This window comes from Zootermopsis nevadensis, unplaced genomic scaffold (genome assembly GCF_977971745.1).
Source record: "Zootermopsis nevadensis isolate Lab colony 2312 unplaced genomic scaffold, Znev_1.0 Znev_ptg000011l, whole genome shotgun sequence".
NCBI classification, from domain to species: domain Eukaryota; kingdom Metazoa; phylum Arthropoda; class Insecta; order Blattodea; family Termopsidae; genus Zootermopsis; species Zootermopsis nevadensis.
In genome coordinates this window covers 2,389,415-2,412,110 of record NW_028259143.1, presented here as the reverse complement: position 1 = coordinate 2,412,110, position 22,696 = coordinate 2,389,415, and the positions used below count along the sequence as shown (strand labels likewise).

Below are 22,696 nucleotides of genomic sequence, written 5' to 3'. Positions count from 1 at the left end.
TCTGGACCATTTTCTTACCTTAAGAATAGTATTAGATCTTTCCTGAGCTACAGAGCAGTGAAATAATATATAATATAAAAATTATGCATTTTATTAAACATGGGCATAGGATAATCTTTTCAGATATATTGGTGGTATCTGCTGAAGTCAAAGGAAATATAGTCTGACAACCTCTATCCAAATCACATTACATATGATCAACAAACAGGTTATCACTGACTACATTTATTGTAAAATCGCTTCAAGACTTGAGCTATACCAACTGAAACAAAACAATTACAGAGTACATGGCAAAAATACATCAGAAATAGATTACAAGAATATGAGATACAGTTTTTCAGTAAACAATTTATTAACATTTAATCAGTGAAGTTCCAGTGCCTTGCCATGCCTCAGAGATTTTTCTCATGTTACCTTTAATCACTGGACACTATATTAAACTCTCACTTACAGGTAAACATTAGCCCACAGAGATGTTAAAAAGGTTAATCCACTGACTCACTTATAAGTTTTACACAGAGCCAAGTCTTTATCTGCTGAGAAATAAGACCAATGGCTAACTTCCAAATTAAAGTTTGTTCCAGTTTCTAAGCTTATAAATTTATAACCTTGCATACACTTCAAGTAGCAATAAACACCAAGAGTGCATAAATAATGCATGTTAAAAGTATCATGATAATCAGCTAAATATATTGCACATATTTTCAATATTGTATGATTTCAATAAAATTATTCTTAAAACAGAAAATGTAGAAGGAAGGAAACATTGATTTAATTAAAAGCACTCAATGGAATTGAATTGCAAGCCACCTCAAATTTAGAACCAACTTGTTAAAAAGTTAGGTTAGTTTTACTTTTATAGTCAGTCATCAGACCTTACTTATACATAATACACATATACTGGGAAGTGTGCCTCATATGTAACTTAACATATAATAATTACATAAAATGATAAAATATAAAAATATATATATACAATTATAAACTCAAAGTGCATTTAGTTAATCTTATATATTCAAATTACCGTTGTGGCAGTAACTTAAAATGTAATATATGCTAATATGCTAAGTAACAGAAAAGGCACACTTCCAAACATATATCTGTTATGCACAAACTAAGGTATGGTAATGCTTAAATATGTAACCTCTGACACTGATCTTTTATATTTTATATTATGACAAAAGAAAACCTATCTCAAATTCACAAGCTTATTGCCCTAGTACATGAAACCAAAACCACTTTTTAGGTTATTTTTCTTCACCAGATTCTAACTCAGTCTTACAGAGTCTAACAACTTAAAATCAGGTGGATGAGATGGGTGGGTAATCTAGCACGTATGGGAGAGAAATGTGTACATAACATTTTAATTGGAAATTGTGAAGGGATGAGATAACTTAGGTGACACATACAGACAATATTAAAATGGATTTTGTAGAAATATGGCAATAATGCTCAAAATATGATCCAGAGGCAAATTCTTGAAAATATTGTAATGAACCCTTGGGTTCCACAAAAGGAAACAAATTTATTAAACTGTGCAACTATGAGCTTCTGAAGAACTGCTTCATGAAGTCTGTAATTTGGTTTATACTGTGAAGTTTAGTGTCACCAATTACATATAAAATAAAGATACCAATTTGTGTTAATTACCAGCAGGATTGAATCAACGAGTCTTGACGGAACTGTCAAAGCAACGGTACTCACTTCCTAAGCAGCCAGTCTGTTCAAAATTATTATCCTATTTAATCAAACTGCATGCACATGAACACACAAACAAAAAAAAACTGAAAGAAATAAAAAATGCATCACCTCTGCCAATAAAACCTTGCAGTCTACCAACATTACACATACGCCTCAAACTACAATGAAATACTGTTACTTCTGTCTGTATAGTTTACAGTACAATGTAGTAATAAGTCAATCGTAACGATAAAATACTATTTCAGCAGAGAACATACGTCATTTGCGGATGTTACGAATGAAAATTACCTGCACCATCAGCAGTTTCTGCTATCAACGCAGAAAATAAACGTGTGTATGGGATCATCACAGTCCTTTGCATCTTCTTCCTTAAATAAAAACTTTCTACACGTTTACTACTTACTCACCAGTAACAATACTTTATAAGTCTTCAAAAGTACACCATATAGAATGTAAATTTAACAATTATGGAGGATGACCGTTCTGCAATGTTACACCACGTCATCTGGTAGATACTGGCATTTCATAGGAGCTCACTGCCTCAGAATAATTCACTTGATGATGGAGGCGGTAAGATCCTCTGAAACCTGGTCAATATCTACAGACTACAAAGTGCAACATCCCAGAAGATATTTATAATTAAACCTGAAATAGCGACAAGATTATGGACTTCAATCTAAATCAATTTTCAAAACATTTATACTATTAATATGTTAGGAGAATACTACGCAAAGCCTACATCACCGTTCAAGGAGAAAATGTAAGAAATGAACCTTCATCATACATGTATATAGGATTTAAATTCCCTGTATGATCGGCTGCCAATTAGTCTTTAACTCTAGGATTCAACAGCTTAGTGCAGTGGTCCCCAACACAGTGCCCGCGGGCACCAAGGCTTTTTTTGGGTGCCCACGTTGTTACGGAAAGAGGTTATACTGAATAATGAAGGCCGTTCGACCATGAACATTATGAAATCGAAACACAGATCTCTACTTATTAATGCCCATCTTGACGATTGTTTGCGAGCAGCATCATCATCCTACACTCCCAAATTTGAAAAACTGGGCGATGAAATGCAGCGCCAAACATCACACTAACTTCCCACTTGAGTAAAAATAATTGTACTTATAAAACTACGTATTTTTGATTGCGCGGTTTCTTGTATCATTAAACGTCGTGTTGTTTTGCGTATTATTTGGTGTCCATATCTTATTTGTCCAGAGAAAAGAAAATTTGGCTTTGTTAATTGGTTGGTGCCCGCCACAATCTCATAAACTCTCAAATGTGCCCGTAGGCACAAAAATGTTGGGGACCACTGGCTTAGTGGTATGCTTCTTCAATTAAAAAAACCCAGAAAATCATGACACACAGCCAGTAACAGTTAAATGTATACACATTTGTGTTCACACATCAATAGATTTTTAATCTACGAGGTGTAGAACAAGTATTTTCCTTCATAAAAAAATTAATTCAACTGAAATAAATTACAATTTCTTTTGACTCATTATGATTTGTGATTTACAGTCCCTTAAACAGAGGGATACACAAACATTTGACTGAAGCATTCACATGAACAACAGAAATTAACACTAGCGACGTACTGTGTTACAGGTAGGCAAACAAAAAATATATTCAGTTGCCCAGTCTTAAATCTTAATGCCAAAACGCAACCAAATGTAGTGGAGGTCAACTTCCCACTACAGACAAGAAACACGCCCATGCACATGGACTTATGATATTGAAAATTAACTTGCGACAAATGTCCAAGTTACACGTTTCTTCTTTAAAATCACTGCAACTTGGAAACTTCAAACTTTGTTGTCATTATTTCCTAAAATAAAGAAAGATAATATTAAAATTATATACAAATCGAAAGTGAACAACAGAAAACGAGACACAGGCTGTGGATGCTAAATAAGACTGATTATAATCTAGCCTAACCTTTTCCTGCAGATACAACTCTTGAATGTAAAACTACAAAATTTCTAAATGGAAAAAAATTCTTAGATCACTATGTAGTCAATGAAATTCGGAAATACCAGATTGTAAGTTAACTTCTTTAAAATTAAAATTTCATAAGTGTAAGCAAATTCATTGTGCAGTTTCCAACATGAAAAGTACATTTTATAAAATGTATAAATTTTGTGGGTTCATCTTAGCGTGTGAAATGCGCATCTAAAAGGAACAGATATTTTAAGTCTTTTTGGTAGCAAATGAAAAAATTTACTGGCACAAACTACTGTCAAGGTGCAATAGTTGTTTCAGTGACTATTTCAGTTTGGCACTGCACCACACAGTCAAAAATTTAAGTTTTCCGAACACAAACATAATCAAAATAACTTTCTAGTAGAAACAAATATTTTTATAAAATTGGTTACTATTATAATCTTTTGGCTAGGTATCATACATACCTCGTCAGAATCCATGGTTGTTAGAGCACTGAAATAACATAAAATATAGTTCAAATTAATATTACATCCTTGTCATGAAATATTTTATAAGCTAACAACATAATAAATAATAATAATCCGTGGCGTAACAGCCCTCCGAGAGCCAAAGCCGACTAGCTGGCTGCTGGCCTCACGTTCACATGCCTAAGCAGAAGTGAATGATCATCCAACCAGATATAGGGTGACGTGTGGTCAGCACAACGAACCCCCTGCCATTGCTAGTTTCCACGACCGGATTACGCTACCCATTGTAGCTCCCCAATTTCCTCACGATGCTGGGTTGGCACCGGTCCCATACACTGGTCGAGAATCTCATGAGAAATTTCTTTCCCCGAGACTCGAACCAGCGTGCATTCCATATCGCCGGTCCAAAGCATGATGCCTCAGACTGCGCGGCTAACAACATAATGGAAGGTAAAAATAAGGTAGGAAGTTACAAAAGATCTCATATTCAAGAATCAAATCAGTGATTCAACGGCACCGAAGGTCACAATCTGTCATTTGCTACGACGATAATACATTGTGTCGATAACAAAACTTTAGAGTGTTAAGAAATATTTGGACCTAAGAATAATGGAGAAGGAACTTAATTTATAAAAGTCATTGCTGCGACATCAAGAAAATTGCAATGGGCTGGGCTTGTGGCTGGAAATGGAAAAACAAAAATACACACAGGATTTTTAGTTGAAAAGTGCTCAAACTACCCACACTTACCAGAAACGTTTCCAGTTATCTCAAAATACTAAAGTAAATAATTACACGTGTAACTAAACAAGAAACGAATTTAAACACGACGTCATTAGCTACTGCTAAGTTAGTTACGGTACTTACGTATCAGCTAACGAGGAAGGGATGTTCTCTTCAACCCACTTTAGATCATCTTCCTGGAACATAATTATCCAAAAAATGACAACATATAAATAAAAAGAGTAATTTTAAAGGAAAAGTTAAAATATTTGGGAACAACAATATCAAATCAAAATGATACTCATGAGGAACTTAGGTGGAGACTAAATTTGCGGAAATGCTTGCTACTTCTCAGTTCAAAATATTTTGTCTTCCAGTCTGATTTCAAAGAACCTGAAAATTAAAGTATACAAAACAATAATTTTGCCTGTTGTTTTTTATGGGTGCGAAACATGGTCTCTCACTCGAGAGAGGAACATAGATTGCAGGTGTTTGAGAACAGGGTGTTGAGGAGGATATTTGGGCCTAAGAGGGAAGACGATGGGGCGTGGAGAAAACTGCATAATGATGAACTTAAAAATCTGTACCCCTCCCCAAATATTGTCAGGGTGATTGAGATGGGCAGGGCATGTAGCGTGCATGGATGGGACAAGAGGTTTGCACCAGTTATGAGGGGAAGAGACCGCTGGGGAGACCTAGATGAAGATGGGAGGATAATGTCAGGTGGGATCTATGGGAGATAGTAGTTCAAGGAGAATGGATTTTGTTGGCCCAGGACAGGAGTTCAAGGAGAATGGATTTTGTTGGCCCAGGACAGGGTCCGGTGGAGGGCTTTGGTTAATTCGGTGATGAACCTTCGGGTTCGGTAAGCCATCTAGTTAGTTAGTTAATTTTAAAGGACATATAAAAATATGGAATTGAATTTTGAAATGCCAAGCAGCAGTTCCGAAGCTGTGCAAACTGAGCGCCTGCCTGTAGCATCAGCCGTGAGAAATAATCGTTGTTTTCACTGCCTCAATATTGCAGTTACCAACAGGAGAAACATAAAATAGAATAATTGGGCTCAGTGATTTTCACATATATTTCAAGGATTGAATATAATGTACGTGCTTTGCAACATCATTACCAGTTTTTCAAAGAAGGAATACAGGTTCCAATCAGAAGCGAAAGAGGCATTTGTGGAAGCCGCAGGAAAATGGCAGCAAAATTGTACAATGAGAGGAAAAACTGCGTAGCAGAAGAAAATCACTTCGACGAGAGCATGTAATAAAACTGTCATTATAATGGTAAAAATAAGCTCATCAACATTTTTACTCTAACAAAAATATAAGCCAAATGCAACTCTGTTTGTCAACTATGAACAGCGGCCTTCCTTCCTGACCAAAGACGCGTTTTAAACCTTGAATAAATCGGTTATCCACTTTTTCCTCGAACTCACCATGTTGTTAGTGGACTTTGGTTTTGGTGACGTACTCCTGTATCCCCTCATCTTGACACCTGTGAACAGACCAGACTTAGAATAAACATGCTTAAGAAAAGTGAATTATGTAATAAAATGTGGAATTTTAATTTAAACTTTCAGGTTCAGAGTTTGCATATTTTATTTTATTTTTATTTTTTTCCACTTCCGTACAGTCGCTCACCATACGCGTCATTAACGAACTGCTCCTCTTCTTCGTCATCGTCATCATCCGCAGCGTCCAGAAGTGGCGTGAAAGCGTACCTCTGATTGTTATTCGTCGGCCTCCACAAAATCATAATGACCAATAGCAGCACAGAGAACAAGAGATGCCAATATGCTTCATCCACCCACAGTTCCTTCCAGTCCTACAGAAAAATGAAACGTTCAAAACTGAGGCATTCCTCAGATAATGTTACTGATTTTCCTAAATGTATCACATACAACATTAGATAAAAAATTATTAGTTACTCACTGTGAGACACGTAGCAAAGCGATGATACTTTATTGAATAGAGCATAAAGATAACCGAAGAGATCACTGAAAATATGAGGGTGTTTGTGAAATGCCTGTACAGTGATAGCTTCACCAAATTTCTGAAAAACATAAACAAACTTACTTTTATATGCCTGAGATTATTCAAATATTATAAGAATTCTAGGATGTATACAGAGTCAGTCAGGAGTATGTTTACAAACTTTGTGTGCGTGTTCCAGGATCACAAATAAGAAAAAAAATATTCCTATGAACTTGGGGTCGCAAATGTTTCATTTTTGAAATAATACCCAAATAGTCAGATTTCAAAAACAGGACGTTTAAAATGGTGACCTTGGATTCAAGAGATGTTTGTGATTTAATGATCATTTTTACCTGCGTAATCTAAGGGTCCTTGTGGTTTGCACAAGACTAGTGAAGATCCACCAGCAAATAGCAGAATCCAGTACAGCCAGAGGAATACTGGCTATTAGCGTCTGATTTGAAGGATCATTCTTTGGATGCATCACACGAAGATAACTCTCGATCGCTGCCAGTGTGAAGTAAAGAACACCCGTACCCACAACTCGATGTAGCATCGGACCAAGACGAGGTCTAGGTATCGGCAAAAATTACAAATAACAGAAGAACAAATATGCACATCTACATCTTAAAATAAACCTTCATAAATTCCTAGACAATACGTCATTGAACAAAAAATATTCGTATGCACAATCTGAAGACTCGCCTGAAAAGTTGTTAGATTTGAGATATACTGGGGATACTGGGAACGACCCGTTCTTCAAGTGCCTGAGCACTGCGGGTCCCAACTTTTCGTTGGCTCGATCTATAGACATTCAGTAGGACTCCCTGGACGAGGGATTGGCCCATCGCAAGGCCTCTACCTGTACACAGGACAGCACGACACAGAAAAACGCGGACAGACATCCATGGCTTGAGTGGGATTCAAACCCATGGTCCCAGTGACCAAGCGGTACAAGGCCCAAGCCTCAGACCGCGCGTCCACTGTGACCGGCTAACAAAGTATCATACCACATGAAACATCCTTCGTTCATGAAACTTACTTGACTATTCCAAAGCCAAGACTGACGATTATCACTAACATTCTAGCTAGTGTCCTCTTGCCACAAGAGACAAGTTCAGCTAGGAACATGGCTCCCTTTACGGACACGCCCGTCAAATTGATGCTCTGGTATTCTGCATAGAATGTTGCCTGAAAATAACAAATATCAAAAGTTGAGAAATATGTCGCAGTTAAGCGTACGAAGGTCATTTCAGCCGACGCTGTATCGAAGCTACGTCACAACAAGATTAATCATAAAAAGAAACATTTCGCATTCCTCGCATGTCGCGAATGGATCCCTCTATTTAATCGGTGCCCGATTATATCTCGGTATACAATTCCAAAAACAAATCAATACTCACTTTTTCCAACATACCAAGAAGAATTACGCCACCAATCCAAAACTGTATTCTTAACAGATCTCGCCACTGGCAAAAAGATACGATGAGCCATGCTAGACCAAATATTACGTACACCAAACACATGGCTCCGTAGAACTGAAATAAATACAAACGCTCTTATTCTTATTTTCAGTAATATATCGTCAAAAGTCATGAAACTGCTAAAAATACACGCCATTTAAAGCATGCAGAGCTCTCGGCCAAGACATCGACACATATTTAAATTCTGAACGAGACTTTATTACATTTTACTGTGTTAAAAGGGCAAGATCCAGTAAATTTGATTCTGAAAGGGTTAAAAGTCGGTGAAACTTCAGGGGCACATTACTTACGGGTAACAGGGGCCAATCTGCTGCGGATAAGTAGCCGTATCTGCCTTGCATTTTAATGCTAACATTAGCATCAAACTCATTCTTACTGTCAATTGCAAGCTGCAGTAAGTACACACCATCTGCATCAACAGTGTAGAGTGGATGTTCTTGAGTCTAAAGGTCGAAGAAAATACAAACTAGTGTAACAAAATCTTTTAAGATTCCTTTAAATTTGACTGGTACAAAGTACAAACCCATTTCAAAGTTTTTAGAATGAATTTTAAAAACTGCTCGTAAATATTGCGTGAAATTCACATTTTGTTTCTAAGTTTCTATTTTACGATGTCCAACAAAGCTAAAAAAAGGGGAGGGGATCATTCTGAGAATGTTTTGAGGTTGCAAACAGTAATGATTAAAACGCTACAAAATTTACCTTAAATGTACGTCCACACATTCATGTGTAAATATACTGTATATGCATCCTGCGGGTATTCGATTAGAACCACAACGCGTCAAAAGTTTCAAAAATCTTCACAAAACTTTTATTACCCAGTTCCCATTCTCAAATGCAGCCATTAATAATTTTTGTTGCTTTTATTTTACTTACAAGGTAACCATGATTCTGAATATTTTTCATAGACTGTTTTTTCTCATCTGTGGATTGTGCTTCTTTAGATGATTCACCCTCTATTTGATTTTTCTTGTTTTTACCAGATGAATCCACAATATTTTCATCCTCTGTATCAACAGGAAGAGGTCCTCTTGGTGTCTTTAATTTTGGAATATAATCCTCCTAAAATATTTGTACAGAAAATGTATTAGAATAAAGAAACATAATTAATGGTTTACTCACTAATCCTTGCTTTCCTTTAAGTATTAATTCTGGCTTATATTCACCTGAAGTTCATCAGATTCAAGAGTTTATATTCAAACCAGTAAGCCACAAAAATAATTTCACACATGTAATCAGTAATGTTCTACAAAACATATATTCACATTACAAAACCATTACACTTACCAAAATGATGTGCGAAGAGCAATCACAATGCGATATTACAGGATCCAGGCTCAAAGTTCTATTATCTACACCAGTCAAAATGCCTGAATTCTGAAAATGACAAGGAAAAAGAATATACATTAATAAATAATAGAATGTGCATCAAGTAATTCATAGCAAAAAATTAATAACTTACTGGTTCACCATCTCCAAAGCGCAAGAAATCCTGCCAGCAACGCAACCATGACAGAGTCCATGTAACAGTGATGTTTCTGTTTGGAGCTGTAGTATTACATGAAACTGTGGGCAATAAATATTTTTAGTGTAATGCAAGCCACAAGTCATGAAGCTACCACAGCAAGATTTATCTGCATTTCAATAGATATAAATTTGTCATGCTTTAATTTGAAATTGACTCTAGGAAGACTGCTATATCACTTTGGTTTTCTTAAATGTAAATTCATCTGCTTTTGCAAAATATATGTTTAGTAATCTGTAAAGGCATTTCAGGTTCATATTAAAGATATTCATTAGGCCTATACATGCATTTATTTAGTCTGCAACATTGGTGTTTTCTTTTGTTATTACACAATCAGAAATCTGTTTAGCCACTATGTATCACTCCACATCAGTACACAATCAAATTAAAGATTTTTTCATCCTAGTTTACTAGTTCAAACTACTTTATTCCTCTAAGCAGATATCCTTTATTGCCAATCTGTGAAGCAATCATCAACAGAATCTTCACAACATTGATAGTGTAAGAACACAAAAGTACAGTTCATTGTTACTGAAAAACTAAAATAACTGCTTACTCTGAATGAAAATCTGAGATCTTCTAAACAGACTCTTTGAAACGGCAATAGCATTTTTTTCCTGAAAAAATAAAACATGTTATACTACAACAAACAGGGAGTGGTTTTCACATAAGGCACTTCGTGCTAGGTTCTATTTAAATCATAAACACAGTAAAAAGACATCTGATAATTCATAACAACAGAATACAAAACAATTAATGACCATCTTTAATTTATATATCTAATTGCATATGAAAGTGCAATTTTCCTGGTCAATATGACACAAGAATACCAAATATATGTATATCCTCAAACTTTATAATTAAATGAAGTACGTTAATTACCCGGCTCAGTACGAAATCCCGCTTCCCCTGATCTGGAAATGCCACTGCAATAATTATTAAAACGCTGATAACATAACATTTCGTTAAGGCACGAACAATCAACATCTTCACACCAGCCTTGCCCACCATAGATAACTACATAATAGGAAACGTCGAAACAGGAAGTTAGGTTTTGTTTGATAAATATTTAAACACAGTTTTTCGACAGAATATCAGCTGATAACCTAATGAGTAATAAATATAAGAGTGTAACAAGGATCGTGTTCTTGATACCTAAAGAGAATAACCAAGTACTTAAAAAAAGAAACGTTAATAAGTATATGAATTTAGGGAAGCGACAATACCAATGATTCGCCGTGGAACAAGTGACGGTCAACTTAAATATTTATTGTTTAAGATAACCTCTTTTCAGTACTGTACCATTTAACATTTCCGCTTGCATTCGGAATGTTAACACTTTTAAGTCAAGCTCGATTCTGGACTCTAAAAGATGAAATAATAATAAAAACTACAGACTTCAGCTCTTTCAGGTGAGTATTGAGGTTAGGTGCAATAATGAGATTGGCATTTGCCATTGACCCTGGTATATTTAGTACTGTATGGGCACCTTTGCCAAATCAAAAAGTTGCCACATAGAAAACCTGCCAAATTGTGGGTATATCTTAATGGACCTAGTGCAATTAATGCTGTAACATATCACAAGTGCTATCAAATTAAATGTTGCAGTGCAATGATAATAGCATACAGGATGTACATACATTGTTGTGTGCCTTCATACCATTAGCCAATGAATATTCTTGTTTATTTCAGTTTAACCATCTTTTAACACACCATAGTCATAAGACAAATGTATAACCATCTCATTTAAAAGTTATTGGGACACACACACACACACACACACACACACACCAGTGGCAAACCTTCATCTCAGTCATATCATGCAGAAATGTAATTTTACAACCTGGCAATAATAACAAAACCTTTTCCCATTTCCTGCATCAGTACATGCACAAAACAATTTTCAGAACTTGTAGTGGTTAATGTATCCCCTCCCTAGTCTGGCAGTTGCAAATCTATTTTAAATTATACAAAACATAGTCAGTTACAAGTAAAACAGCTTTCATTATATGAAAATTATTCTTGTATCCCTCCAGTTATAGTAGCCTGGAAGAACACACGATTCATTCAGACTGGAGCATCAGATACATCCTTGATGATTATAAAATACCAGGTCTTTTAAATAGCTAATTTTACAAATTGGGAATGGGTATAATTTGTTTACAGATATCATGAAAAAAAGGATGTGACAGATTCTCCATATAATGAAAGTAAACGGTCGTATGCTGAGAAAAGAGGCATGACATGGTTACTACAAAATAAGAGGCCTACAAAACTCAAAGACTGTGTACGTGATCTTGAGGTGAGAGTATCTTCCTTCTGTTGAACTTCATACACAAATAATTTGTCAGCATCAGTTTGTACATGCTAAAGGATATTTTAAAGGTAGCTGCATCTAATGGCTTCTTAGTGCCTCCATATTTAAAGTTTGCCCATTTCAGTATTTTTAAACTGCTATGTATTAAAGCAATTTAGGTGACATTTTTAAAATATGTTTCTCAATGGGTACTTTGTATCCAGCTAGATCGATAGTGTATAAATGTCACTTTGTTCCAGGAACTACTTGCTCATCATAAAGTGGTACTTTTAAAATGGAGGGATAATTGTACATTACAAATAATGCTGAGTTCGGGGATGCTCATCAATATCTGCATTAATATTTTTACTGGAGATATACTTAAAATAGTATTTGACAAATACCTGATTGGGAAACTATTGTCTGAATATATATCAGATGGTAAGTATTGAGCATGTGTGTGGCAGCAGAGGCCTTTTTCTTTGATTATATTTTCATTTCTGAGATTTGAGGAGTTCCCATTGCAGTACCTTAATACTACAGTTAATAAGTATTAATTATGAATATACTTGAAATAGAATCTTTTTCTTTTTCCATATTTGGACTTAAACAATTTTATTTTTTGTTTATTTGATACTGCTATCAATACCACAGACTATTTGTATAAAATGATACAGTGATTAATGAATAATGAACTGGAAAGGATACAAAAGGAAGCAGTCATGGTCTAATTTAAGACACTGCCCCAGAATTTGCCTGGAAGGACTGAAAATGAAAGGCTCAGTCAGGATAATCAGTGTCCAGGCCACGATTTGAACCAGAGACATTGAGAAAATATAAATCAGGAGTACCAACCATTTGACCTTAACTTTCTGTTTAAACAGTTTTGGCTGTACCATTGTGTAAGGTGTCAATTCTGAAAAAGAGAAATAAATGTTATATTCATAAACATTGGTAAGATCCATAGATAATTGCAGGAAACATATGAAATATATTATTATTAAGAATGTTTAATACTATCCACAGTTGTTGCATCTTTATTCAGTTCACATTAAAAGAACTAGAGCTAATGTTACATTGATATTTTTCAGTTATATTTACGAAAACACATCTGATGTGTTCATATAATGATAATCAAATTACTCTGATCTACTTTACCAAACCTGTAATAAAATATATGCCAGAGAAACTGAGTCGGCTGGAGCCAAAGTTACAAGTTCTGGAACTGGCTGGCCCATCAGGCCGTCGATTAGAAAGAAAATTATCCTGCAATGTCCCTGGAGATATGGTAAGTTTAATTTTAGTCAAAATTACAAGACAAATCTGTGCAAGTCATTTATAAAATATTAAATTAGGTTGTGAAAGGCAGTACCTAAGATGTTTCATATATTTTAGGTTTTAATTTGGTGGCGCTGTACAAGAGATGAAGTCTATCCTTGGAGTCCACTGGTTAAAGATCAAGATAGAGCAAATGTGCATGTTTATGGAATAAATGGGTAAGAAAAATTTCTTGATAATCCTCCATCTTCAGGGCTATCATTTCATCAATTCTGAGACAGTGTTTGAAAAACTTCACTTTTCTTTATGAATGTGAATTTAGAACAGTATAGTTTTTAAGAAAGAAATTATACTACGGTAATTACCATTAAAATTATCTTCTTTTTTCAGTACAAAGGCAGAACTCTTGTGCTTCTACAGAACAGAATTTGATCCAGTTTGTGTGTCTTTCAGCCAAGTGCAATCAAATGTAATCCATTCAGTTGAACAGAAAGTATCAAGAAAGGTGACAATAATTTACTTTATATACCAGTAATTGCTCTGCATGAAATAAATATAGTTTTATAATAACTGTTTTACAATTAAATTTGTAGCATGTGCACAGATGATGTGGATGTTTCATTTGTAGGGTTGGCAGTATGTACAACTGCTACTAAGATTCATTTTATCTGTAGCAATTACTAAACCTCTCCCAATTTTAGAACTATTTTGTTACCAGTCTAGTATAATGCTAATAAGGGTTTCTTTATTAAAGTGGCTATAACATTTGATAAGCCGTATGATTCTCATTATAAGTTGCTACCTCATATAGAAATGAAATCACTGACCAGCTACAGACTTTCCAACTTGTTCTACTCTTATTCTTAATTAACATGGTTTTTCAAACATGGGACAGCCAAAGCCACATGACCACTTTTCCCCATTTTGTATTTTGACGTAACATGTCTAGTTAGTCCACTTAATGGTACCTGCACCTTGTCGTGGTGGTGGGGCTTGGGTACCTCAGTGACCCCAAGAGCTACTGGTAGGGCCTCCCTAGCCAGATTGGTCGAGGGGGAGAGGTCAGACTAAGACAGGTACCCTGGTCCTCCAGGTTGGGGGTTGGCCGCAAGGCTAACAACCTTGCACTGTAAAAAGGAAGATGTTTCGAGACCTTGATCAAAGCCTCGGACAGACGGACCTAACAGAGGACCGAATGGAAGAGGAGAATTGAGGCCATGGACCGAATACGGACCGGGGAGCCGTAGAAGAACATGTCTAGTTTTAAATTCTTACAATGTGGTTTCTCTTTATATTAGGGGGAGGTGACTGTGGAAAGTTGTACTTATGAGGTCAACAAGTCAAGGTTACAGCGTACATCTGTGACATCAATACCTCTCCAAACACAAGTTTGTTGTCATGGTTTCAGTCCTGATGAACAAAAGTTGCTACTCGGTTGCATCGATGGTTCCCTGGTTCTGTTTGATGAAGGAAGAGGAATCACGCATTTGGTCAAAGCAGCTTTTGTAAGATTGTATTCTAAAAATTTGGCAAAATAAACTTTTGAAGTGCATGAATCAACACAGTGATTTGCATGGGCCTCCTATTTTTGGTCATAATTTGTAAGATTAATTACAGAAAAAATATAAGCATGCAGTGACATTAACCTGTTAACTTTCAGGTTTATATAACTCTACCAACATTATGATTTTAGGAATGAGGTAGTTAATCAGAGTTCGTTAATAATGCTACAGTTGCCATTTTCAGATTTCCACGATGGTCTCCTGGCATCCTGATGGAACAATTGTAGTTGTGGCAAATGAAAGAAGCCAATTCCAATGTTATGATATTGCTCTGGCTTGTATTAAGAATCAGTTAATAAGTGAAGATGTGACACCATCCAATCTGCTGGATTTAGCGTCTTATTTTAAAAATCAACCGACACTTGTCCAAATGGAATGGAGCAAAAAACCACACGTGCCTCACTACTCTGAAAATTATGTACAAACGGATGGACTCCTGCTGTTACAGTTTGAGAGGTGAGACTACGTGAGCTGATCCTATTAATGTTTCAAAATCTGAGATATTTCACACTGTTAAAAGCTCCCACACTTTTAATGAGATTGTGAAAATTAAATAAGCATTATAGTTAAAAGCTGGATACCAGAAATCTCTAAATATGATATGCCATACTTTAAAATATGATAAAAATTAAAAAGAAAATTTCTTCGTAACATGAGGTTTGCTGATGCATCCAAATTTCGGACCAAAAAATCCTATAGTAGAAGAATTTGATTGTGAATAAAAAAAAAAAACTTTTCAACTATATGATATGTTTCATCATTATTAGGGGTCCGTTGGCTGTGTTACGTCTTGTAGGAGGTGGGGGACTGAGAGGTGATGCTTATGGTACGGGCCTCACTCCAGATGTACTGGTGTCACAGTACCTGTCTGTCAATCAGGTGGATCGAGCAATTAACTTATTACTCAGTCTCAACTGGGATTCTTATGGCTTTATTTGCCTATCTTGTCTTCAACGAATTGCTAATCACCTGTTCAGACAACCGCTGACACCCGAAAGAGAAGGTGAGAGAGAAATAACCACTTTGCAAACCCTTATCTTGATTTGTCCTGTACCGTAAAGATTTAAAAAAAAAATAAAAGGTAACATTGTACTTGTGCCAAAGCATAATGAAGACATCCATGGTAATTAGAGGTAAACAGCTCATAGTCTTATCCTCAGGACTGGATACAAATGTAATGACTAAGAAGCACTAAGAAATTAAAATTCACTGAGACAAGTTGAGTTGTATGCATGTTTTTCATGGCTCTAAACAAGCATCTCGAGAGAATTATTTTCCAAGTGTTCCATATGAGTCCCAGACGACATGTACCTCTTTATGCTTTACTTTGTTGCGCAGTTCAGCTACAAACAGCGTTAGGAAGTTTCCATGTTCCACTGAGACCCATATGTCATACAACGGAAGTTGAATTTGGGGATCAAGTAAGAAATTTGACTCGTCGTTTCTTTCACCATTTACTAAGGTAAGGATTTAATTTACCGCTGTGATAACGAGTATACTGGAAGACGCAAAGTGAATTAACGCTGTAGTTAGCAACCGACCTGACAAGACTGGATCCTGAGTTTTAGGAGAGACAATGTGAAGAATACCAGCCCGTTCTTGCTTCTTTCTTGATATGTACCACCTACAGTCAGTTCACAGTAAGATTATTACATATAAAGTTGATGCAGGGAGTTGATACTTTGAGCAGACTGCGTACGGAAATAGGTCTCGTTAACTGGTTCTGAAGAGGAATAGGTATGGTCCAGGACTTGAAGAGGAATACTTCCTTAATTCACTCTGTAAAATAAATAATACAGTACAACCATATCATATTATTTGCTTCCACAAAATGCCTGTTGTCATTCCAGTGACACTTAAAATATGTGTTGTAAAGTTCCTTTGAAAGACTGTGGGTTGATTTTTATTTTTTGTGAGTAATGTTGATCCTTAAAAATACATTTATAACAATCATGGAACCCCCCCCCCCCCCCCCCCCCCACAGAACCACAACTCCAGTATTTGTTAACATATTAGACCAATGTAGTCGTCATAGGTGGTAAATAAGCATATGCAAAAGTAATTTCAGAAATTATTAAAGTATTTTTCAGTTACAGCATCAGCTACAACAGAAAGAACTTTTGTTGCAGGTACCGGCTTTTTGAGAAAGCTTTTCGACTAGCGATTGATCTAAATGATCACGATCTTTTCATGGATATATACTTCTATGCTAGAGCAATGAAAGAGGATGCCATGGCTGAAGCAGCGCGAGTCAAAGCAGAACAGATTGTGAACAGATGTAGCAGTAGAAGCACTTCTGAAACAGGTAAAATACTGTACAAAACAAATTCTGATCTGTACATTTGACTTTATTAACATTTGTATGCAGAAGGGTGTAATGACAAAACAAACAAAAAAAACTGGGTATCCACTTTCCTCGAGGTTCCTCCACCAGTATTTTGCGTATGCTACTCGTTACTTTCACGTTTTCTGTCTAAAAATTAGTTTGTACCAGCTGCTTTGTTGAAGCTCAAAATTTCTCATTTATGAAATAAATACAAATTAATTAGTAGCCCAGTCCATAAATGCAAGCAAAACAAAACTTTTGTTTTTCAGATTCACAGCGCTGTTCTCACTCGTCGTGTTCCGGTTGCTCTGGCAGCGAAAGCAGCGAGAGTCGAGAAAGCTCTAGCGACAATGAGGCAGAAATACCCCCACAGCCTCCTCCTCTTCCGTCCAAATCTGCAGTAGGACTAACTCACAATAGCAGTCTTGCAAGACAGCCTGGGGAGAAACAGAAAGTAAAGTTCTGTGATACAGTGACACATATTTTGGTACCTGTACGTACAATTTTTATATATTTAAATGTTTGTCGATTAAATGCTTAATTTTAGAACAGCATTTCTATTTGAAAAACAGGCTTTCCATTAATCTAAATTAGAATCCAGAACATCAAGTGGAAGATCACTGTCTGCTGCATTATTAAAAGTGTTAAATCTTCCATGGCATATGCATCTAATAACATTAATTTTACCTTCAACAGGATCTTCCGCCATGTTTAGCCGAAGAGGAAGAGTTTGAACCTCAGAATGGCCCTTGTAGCAGTAATAATACTGTCATTGCCATCAAGCCAGAGAGAGAACAACCAAGACATAATTTTTTTGTGCCTGATCCAAAGCAAGAATTAGTGGATAGCCTTCCGTTGTGTCTTGGAAACAAAGATTACTTAAAAGACTTTGCCACATTACCAGGTATGTAAAATCATTTTACGTTGATACAATATTATATTTCTGAACCAGTGTAATGCAACAAGTGACGTGGACTATATTTGCATTTAAAGTATAAATCTGTATTTCTAGTCTTTAAAACTATTAATTTTATTTTGTTAGTCTTGTAATATTGTTTTGCAGATGCCTCAGAAGAAGATGATAATGGAAATGGTACAATACAGATTGTTAACTTTGGAGTTGTGTAATTAATGCTGGAGAACGTCACCTCTTCAATTGTACATACCCACAGTAATACTCACAAGTGCCAAATATCCCTGAAAAATAATGTCTCCACAACAATTATCTTATTTCATGACAGAACTGCACGATGAAGAGCCTCGTACCTTGCCAAATATATTATAAGGGTGATCAGAGCAGAAGAGAAGGGTTGGACGTGGTATAAAATAATTAACAGAACTCGGTTTCATCAAATCTCATCAGTTAGAAAGCCAGAAGTAATACAAGCAGCTGAAGGAACGATGTATACCGTGAAGTCCAATCATATATGCATGAACTAATTCTATTTGGTAGTTCACGATGACAATGCAACCACAAACGGTGATGCGTTAGAAACAAAACAAGTATAAAATTTACTGATAAAAAGTATTGCTCAATAGAAAGTCTATTTTAATCTTTTTCTTTATTATGTAAATACTTGATAGAGAAATATTTTGTCTTTTTAAGTGCATAGTTATCATCATAGTTGTCTTTGCCATTAAAATTGCTAACAATTTTATATCATGAAATTAACACAGCAATAACTAGATATATCAATGCCATCTCTTTACTATATGAAACAATAATTGTATCATTAATGATTTTTATAAATATATATTTTTATACCTTTTCACTATATAGTTATACCTATTTCCTTTTAACATTTGGGTTTCGCAGTTTCTCGAGCTCGGATTTCAGTTCCAGCAGCTGTACGTCGGGTATGTACCGCAATTCTTCATATGCTTCTTCGTGTTCATGAACTGTCATGGTTACACCCTCAGGTAATGCTGTCTGCAACACCTCAAAAAAAATTGAACCTACTGTTGACGGTAGGTCTACCACCTGTAACAGAAAATCTACATTATTAATATGTTCAGTATGGATGGGTGTAGGCATACTGAAATTTAAGAAGACAGAGACACAAATAATTAATTGTTAACTCTCAATAAATCTTCCTTATACCTGCCACAGAAATGGGTCCCAAGCATGATTTTCTGTGGGGCTCAAATAACTTCCTAGTCAATTACACATACATGCAATTTCTTGAAGTTAAAAACATCCTGTGTCATTTTGTAAAACTGTTATAGCATTCAATCGTTTAAAAAAGCCCTATATCACAGAACATGTAAAATTTCAAACGGTACGTCTGACAATGATACATAACATGGTTCTCAAAACGATCAGTAAGTAAATACAATGATATCAGTTCAGTACCCTGAAACCCTTCACTAAAATGTAAACAATTAACTAACTTACCTGAACATTTCTTTCATATATAGCCATTTTATATTCAGCTTCAACAACTGTGCTCTGTGGCTTGAATCTCTGAACTTCAAGATACTGAGGTGGTATTGCCCAACTAGAACGAAGGAATTTGTAAGACCTAACATAATAAACATGGTACCAAGTACCACAAGGACAGCATATGTTAAAAGTTAGTTTGATGATATTAATATCTAATCACCACACTGGCATTCTTTAGGGATGACCTTACCTGGTCTCTTCTGACCCTTGGCAATTCTGGGTGGGCCCCGGAACCAGTCCAAAAGTTTCAGACAATACAAAAATCTGTAGCCCCTGTCAAGAATTGAAGCTCGGTTGCCCATCCTACAGCCTAGACATTATTCCACTAAGCTACATACCTCTTCAGATCCAAATTCAAAACAAAATATGTAAATATAGATGGTAGCAATTTGACTGCAGTCCTCCGAAATGCAACAACCCAAAAGAACACCACCTATATTCACATCATAATGAAAAGTAAAATTCTACAAAATAATGTAATACGAATAACATTTTTATTACTAAGTATCTTAATGAGGTTTAAGACACATACCCATCTTCAACTTCAATATTCATGTTGTCTGCAATCTTGTGCACAAAACTTTGATAGCTCTCCAAAACTGGGAAATCATAACCCTTCAGCTGAATGTTCAAAGCATTATACAGTGGAATTTTTGACTTTCCAGACTGAAAGGAAAATATGACGATTCTTACAACTGGAAGGACTGAGAAATTGTTAGAAACCAGTGATTTTTAAACTAAAAAACATTCAAAATTATTATTCTTGCTGATACAAATTATGTTGTAACAAAGCACTCTTAGTGGGGCTGTTAATCAGGTGACTAATTCAGTTAATTTAAATATAATCATTATGGAGAACTACTTTAAATTACACTATATGGATAAGCATACCAAATCAAATACAAAGCTATAAAGAGTTCAAGTAAGGAAGTTACAAATTCATTGTCTTAATAAATCACAATATTAAATTTTCATACCATGAATATAGCAATATCATTAAATATTAGAGGTTGTCAGCAGATATGTTTTGACAGATTAATTGATCCCCTAAGCAGTATTGTAAATTATTAATAAACAGTAGATTATCATCATTTGAACATCAGATTAGTAAATGATTCTTAATAGCAATGAACTTGGGACTTCTGGCTATGCACTTATTGAAATATCTGGACTTCCCCAACTCCTTCCAATCCTTACAAAAACAGTAAAATGGAATGATGTTCTTCAGGGTTAATAAGCAGAATACATAATTCTAGTGACCAACATTCTAGAATCATGGTCTTTCTTATCTTTATGCCTTTCATCTGTAACTAAAAGTTTTAACTCCTGGAATCTAAGAGATCAGAAGCTTTAAAAACTACACAATCCATGGGCACAATAGAACAATATAACCTCACATTTATGCTGAGCCCTAGCCACTAACATAACCTACATGATACAACAGACAATAAAAAATATAAATTGCTGAACAGGTACGTTTCCCATCTGCAGCAACACTTTAATACAACAACAGACATGTAGAACTACAAAAGTACTTTGACATATTAATTATATTATGTTCTACCATAATCACTATCCAAAGAAAACATACCTCTAAGTAGTCAGGCTCAAAGATGCTGGTGCTACAACGTTGAGCAAGTGAAAGTGGACGAACCAATTGTTTTATGTGGTGACATATCAATGCTGATGAATGTTTCTACAGGTTTGTAAATACACAGAATTAGAATACAATTTCCAGACATAATATATTTTAATACATGAGGTTTATGATGACATTAGCAGAAGAATTCTATAAATGTTTGTTGTTATTCATTTCAAAAACTGTTACCATCAAGTCTGCTTTTCCAGACAGAACACCAAAACATCAACATATACCATACATAAATAATTGGACCAAAGAAGAACACAGTCTGGCACTGTCACTACATAATAATACTACCATGCAAAACTGAAGACAGTGCCCTGGCACCTTCCTTGGGTTTTAAATCTATTGGACATAGAGCACAAGACAATTATGAGCTGAGAATGCAGTGCAGAATTCTGGTAGGGAACCTCATGGAATAAGGTTACTTTGTAAACACAGAAGGGAATGGAAAATTAACAATAAAACAGACATAACAGAAACAAATTCTGGCACTGGAAGATTAATGCAATTGGCTTTGGGTATGTCTAATAGCAGGTAATAGCAATGATATTTCAAGTTCTGCAACATGAGTTTTAGTTATTCGGCCTGACAACTAAGGAACACTCAATTTATTACGAAAAAATTCATCCAATATGTGTTTCAGCTTAGGAATGCTGACTACGAAGTCTCTACCTTAGGGCCGAGAGTACTGTATTATAATTATACAACTTATTCAGTGATCAAATGTTGGCAAACAAAAATTCCCGAAATTAATGAAATACCATATAAAAACTTACGGTACTATATAGAACTTCAAAACTTGAAATTCATAATGCGTACAAACCTTCCTACTTCAATGACTGTTCACAAGTAAACTTACCTGAATAAAAAATGACTTTAATAACATCTTCTAAAAGATTTACTACTAAACTTACGAAGATTTTTATATACCCGTTCCTTACCCCAAATATATACACCACTGACATCCAGAGGCGATCTCAATGGTCACACACCACAGAACAAATTTCTTCTTCTTCTTGGCGCTACAGTTCAAAGTTGAAACCTAACCTCTTCAAACTTTCGCCTCCATTCCGAGGAATTTATCGCAAATATTCTAAAATAATGTATTTTATAGTCTGTGAAGGGCACAAACCGTACTTTAAAGTGCCAAGGTTACGAAACGAACATCCCCATGCAAAATAACGATTGCTGAGTCGGTAATAACGTTAACTACTACATAACCATACTCAATTACATTGAAATCACATACATCACAAAACCAGATGTAAAGTACGAGTTGTAATTAACAAACGAGGTGTATATGTGATACACACAGAATTGTCC

General features: G+C 35.5%; 3 protein-coding genes across 4 annotated transcripts; 1 reads left to right on the top strand and 2 right to left on the bottom strand.

Annotated features, from left to right (window-relative positions):
- Positions 1 to 70: 70 nt before the first annotated feature.
- On the bottom strand, positions 71 to 10,837 carry LOC110839586 (Golgi-pH regulating cation channel). The gene is made up of 15 exons (XM_022083943.2): positions 10,706 to 10,837; positions 10,380 to 10,440; positions 9,761 to 9,864; positions 9,586 to 9,675; positions 9,175 to 9,360; positions 8,589 to 8,741; positions 8,218 to 8,352; positions 7,857 to 8,005; positions 7,168 to 7,386; positions 6,773 to 6,893; positions 6,482 to 6,665; positions 6,277 to 6,335; positions 4,983 to 5,035; positions 4,113 to 4,140; positions 71 to 3,532 (listed from the first exon to the last, which is right to left on the bottom strand). Exons 1-15 carry the CDS (start codon positions 10,832 to 10,834, stop codon positions 3,491 to 3,493), a joined length of 1,713 nt encoding a protein of 570 aa, XP_021939635.1. The 5' UTR covers positions 10,835 to 10,837; the 3' UTR covers positions 71 to 3,490.
- Positions 10,838 to 11,101: 264 nt separating this feature from the next.
- On the top strand, positions 11,102 to 19,057 carry frtz (WD repeat-containing and planar cell polarity effector protein fritz). Its single transcript, XM_022083942.2, has 14 exons — positions 11,102 to 11,235; positions 11,990 to 12,125; positions 12,380 to 12,560; positions 13,211 to 13,407; positions 13,515 to 13,615; positions 13,788 to 13,902; positions 14,696 to 14,902; positions 15,144 to 15,415; positions 15,727 to 15,962; positions 16,298 to 16,421; positions 17,089 to 17,264; positions 17,555 to 17,778; positions 17,982 to 18,189; positions 18,349 to 19,057. Exons 1-14 carry the CDS (start codon positions 11,153 to 11,155, stop codon positions 18,411 to 18,413), a joined length of 2,325 nt encoding a protein of 774 aa, XP_021939634.1. The 5' UTR covers positions 11,102 to 11,152; the 3' UTR covers positions 18,414 to 19,057.
- mRpL48 (mitochondrial ribosomal protein L48) lies at positions 17,287 to 22,412 on the bottom strand. Of its 2 annotated transcripts, none has more exons than XM_022083945.2 (6): positions 22,315 to 22,412; positions 21,320 to 21,424; positions 20,261 to 20,394; positions 19,681 to 19,783; positions 19,072 to 19,266; positions 17,287 to 17,722 (listed from the first exon to the last, which is right to left on the bottom strand). In XM_022083945.2, exons 1-5 carry the CDS (start codon positions 22,336 to 22,338, stop codon positions 19,072 to 19,074), a joined length of 561 nt encoding a protein of 186 aa, XP_021939637.1. In that variant the 5' UTR covers positions 22,339 to 22,412; the 3' UTR covers positions 17,287 to 17,722. The 2 variants fall into 2 exon arrangements, with proteins under 2 accessions (XP_021939637.1, XP_021939636.1); XM_022083944.2 differs by having other exon boundaries at positions 22,233 to 22,365.
- Positions 22,413 to 22,696: the final 284 nt, after the last annotated feature.

Bases quoted from the DNA above. Each gene is read 5' to 3' on its own strand.
- LOC110839586 (XM_022083943.2), bottom strand. From the start codon at position 10,834: ATGGTGGGCAAGGCTGGTGTGAAGATGTTGATTGTTCGTGCCTTAACG. The intron at 8,742-9,174 runs GTAAGTAAAATA...TTCGACCTTTAG, and splicing joins TTCAGAATCATGGTTACCTT to ACTCAAGAACATCCACTCTA. The intron at 4,141-4,982 runs GTAAGTACCGTA...ATGTTATTTCAG, and splicing joins CCTTCCTCGTTAGCTGATAC to TGCTCTAACAACCATGGATT.
- frtz (XM_022083942.2), top strand. From the start codon at position 11,153: ATGTTAACACTTTTAAGTCAAGCTCGATTCTGGACTCTAAAAGATGAA. The intron at 13,616-13,787 runs GTAAGAAAAATT...TTCTTTTTTCAG, and splicing joins CATGTTTATGGAATAAATGG to TACAAAGGCAGAACTCTTGT. The intron at 17,779-17,981 runs GTACGTACAATT...TACCTTCAACAG, and splicing joins TGACACATATTTTGGTACCT to GATCTTCCGCCATGTTTAGC.
- mRpL48 (XM_022083944.2), bottom strand. From the start codon at position 22,259: ATGTTATTAAAGTCATTTTTTATTCAG. The intron at 21,425-22,232 runs GTAAGTTTACTT...ACAAACCTGTAG, and splicing joins TAAAGTCATTTTTTATTCAG to AAACATTCATCAGCATTGAT. The intron at 19,267-19,680 runs GTAAGTTAGTTA...TTTCTGTTACAG, and splicing joins TATATGAAAGAAATGTTCAG to GTGGTAGACCTACCGTCAAC.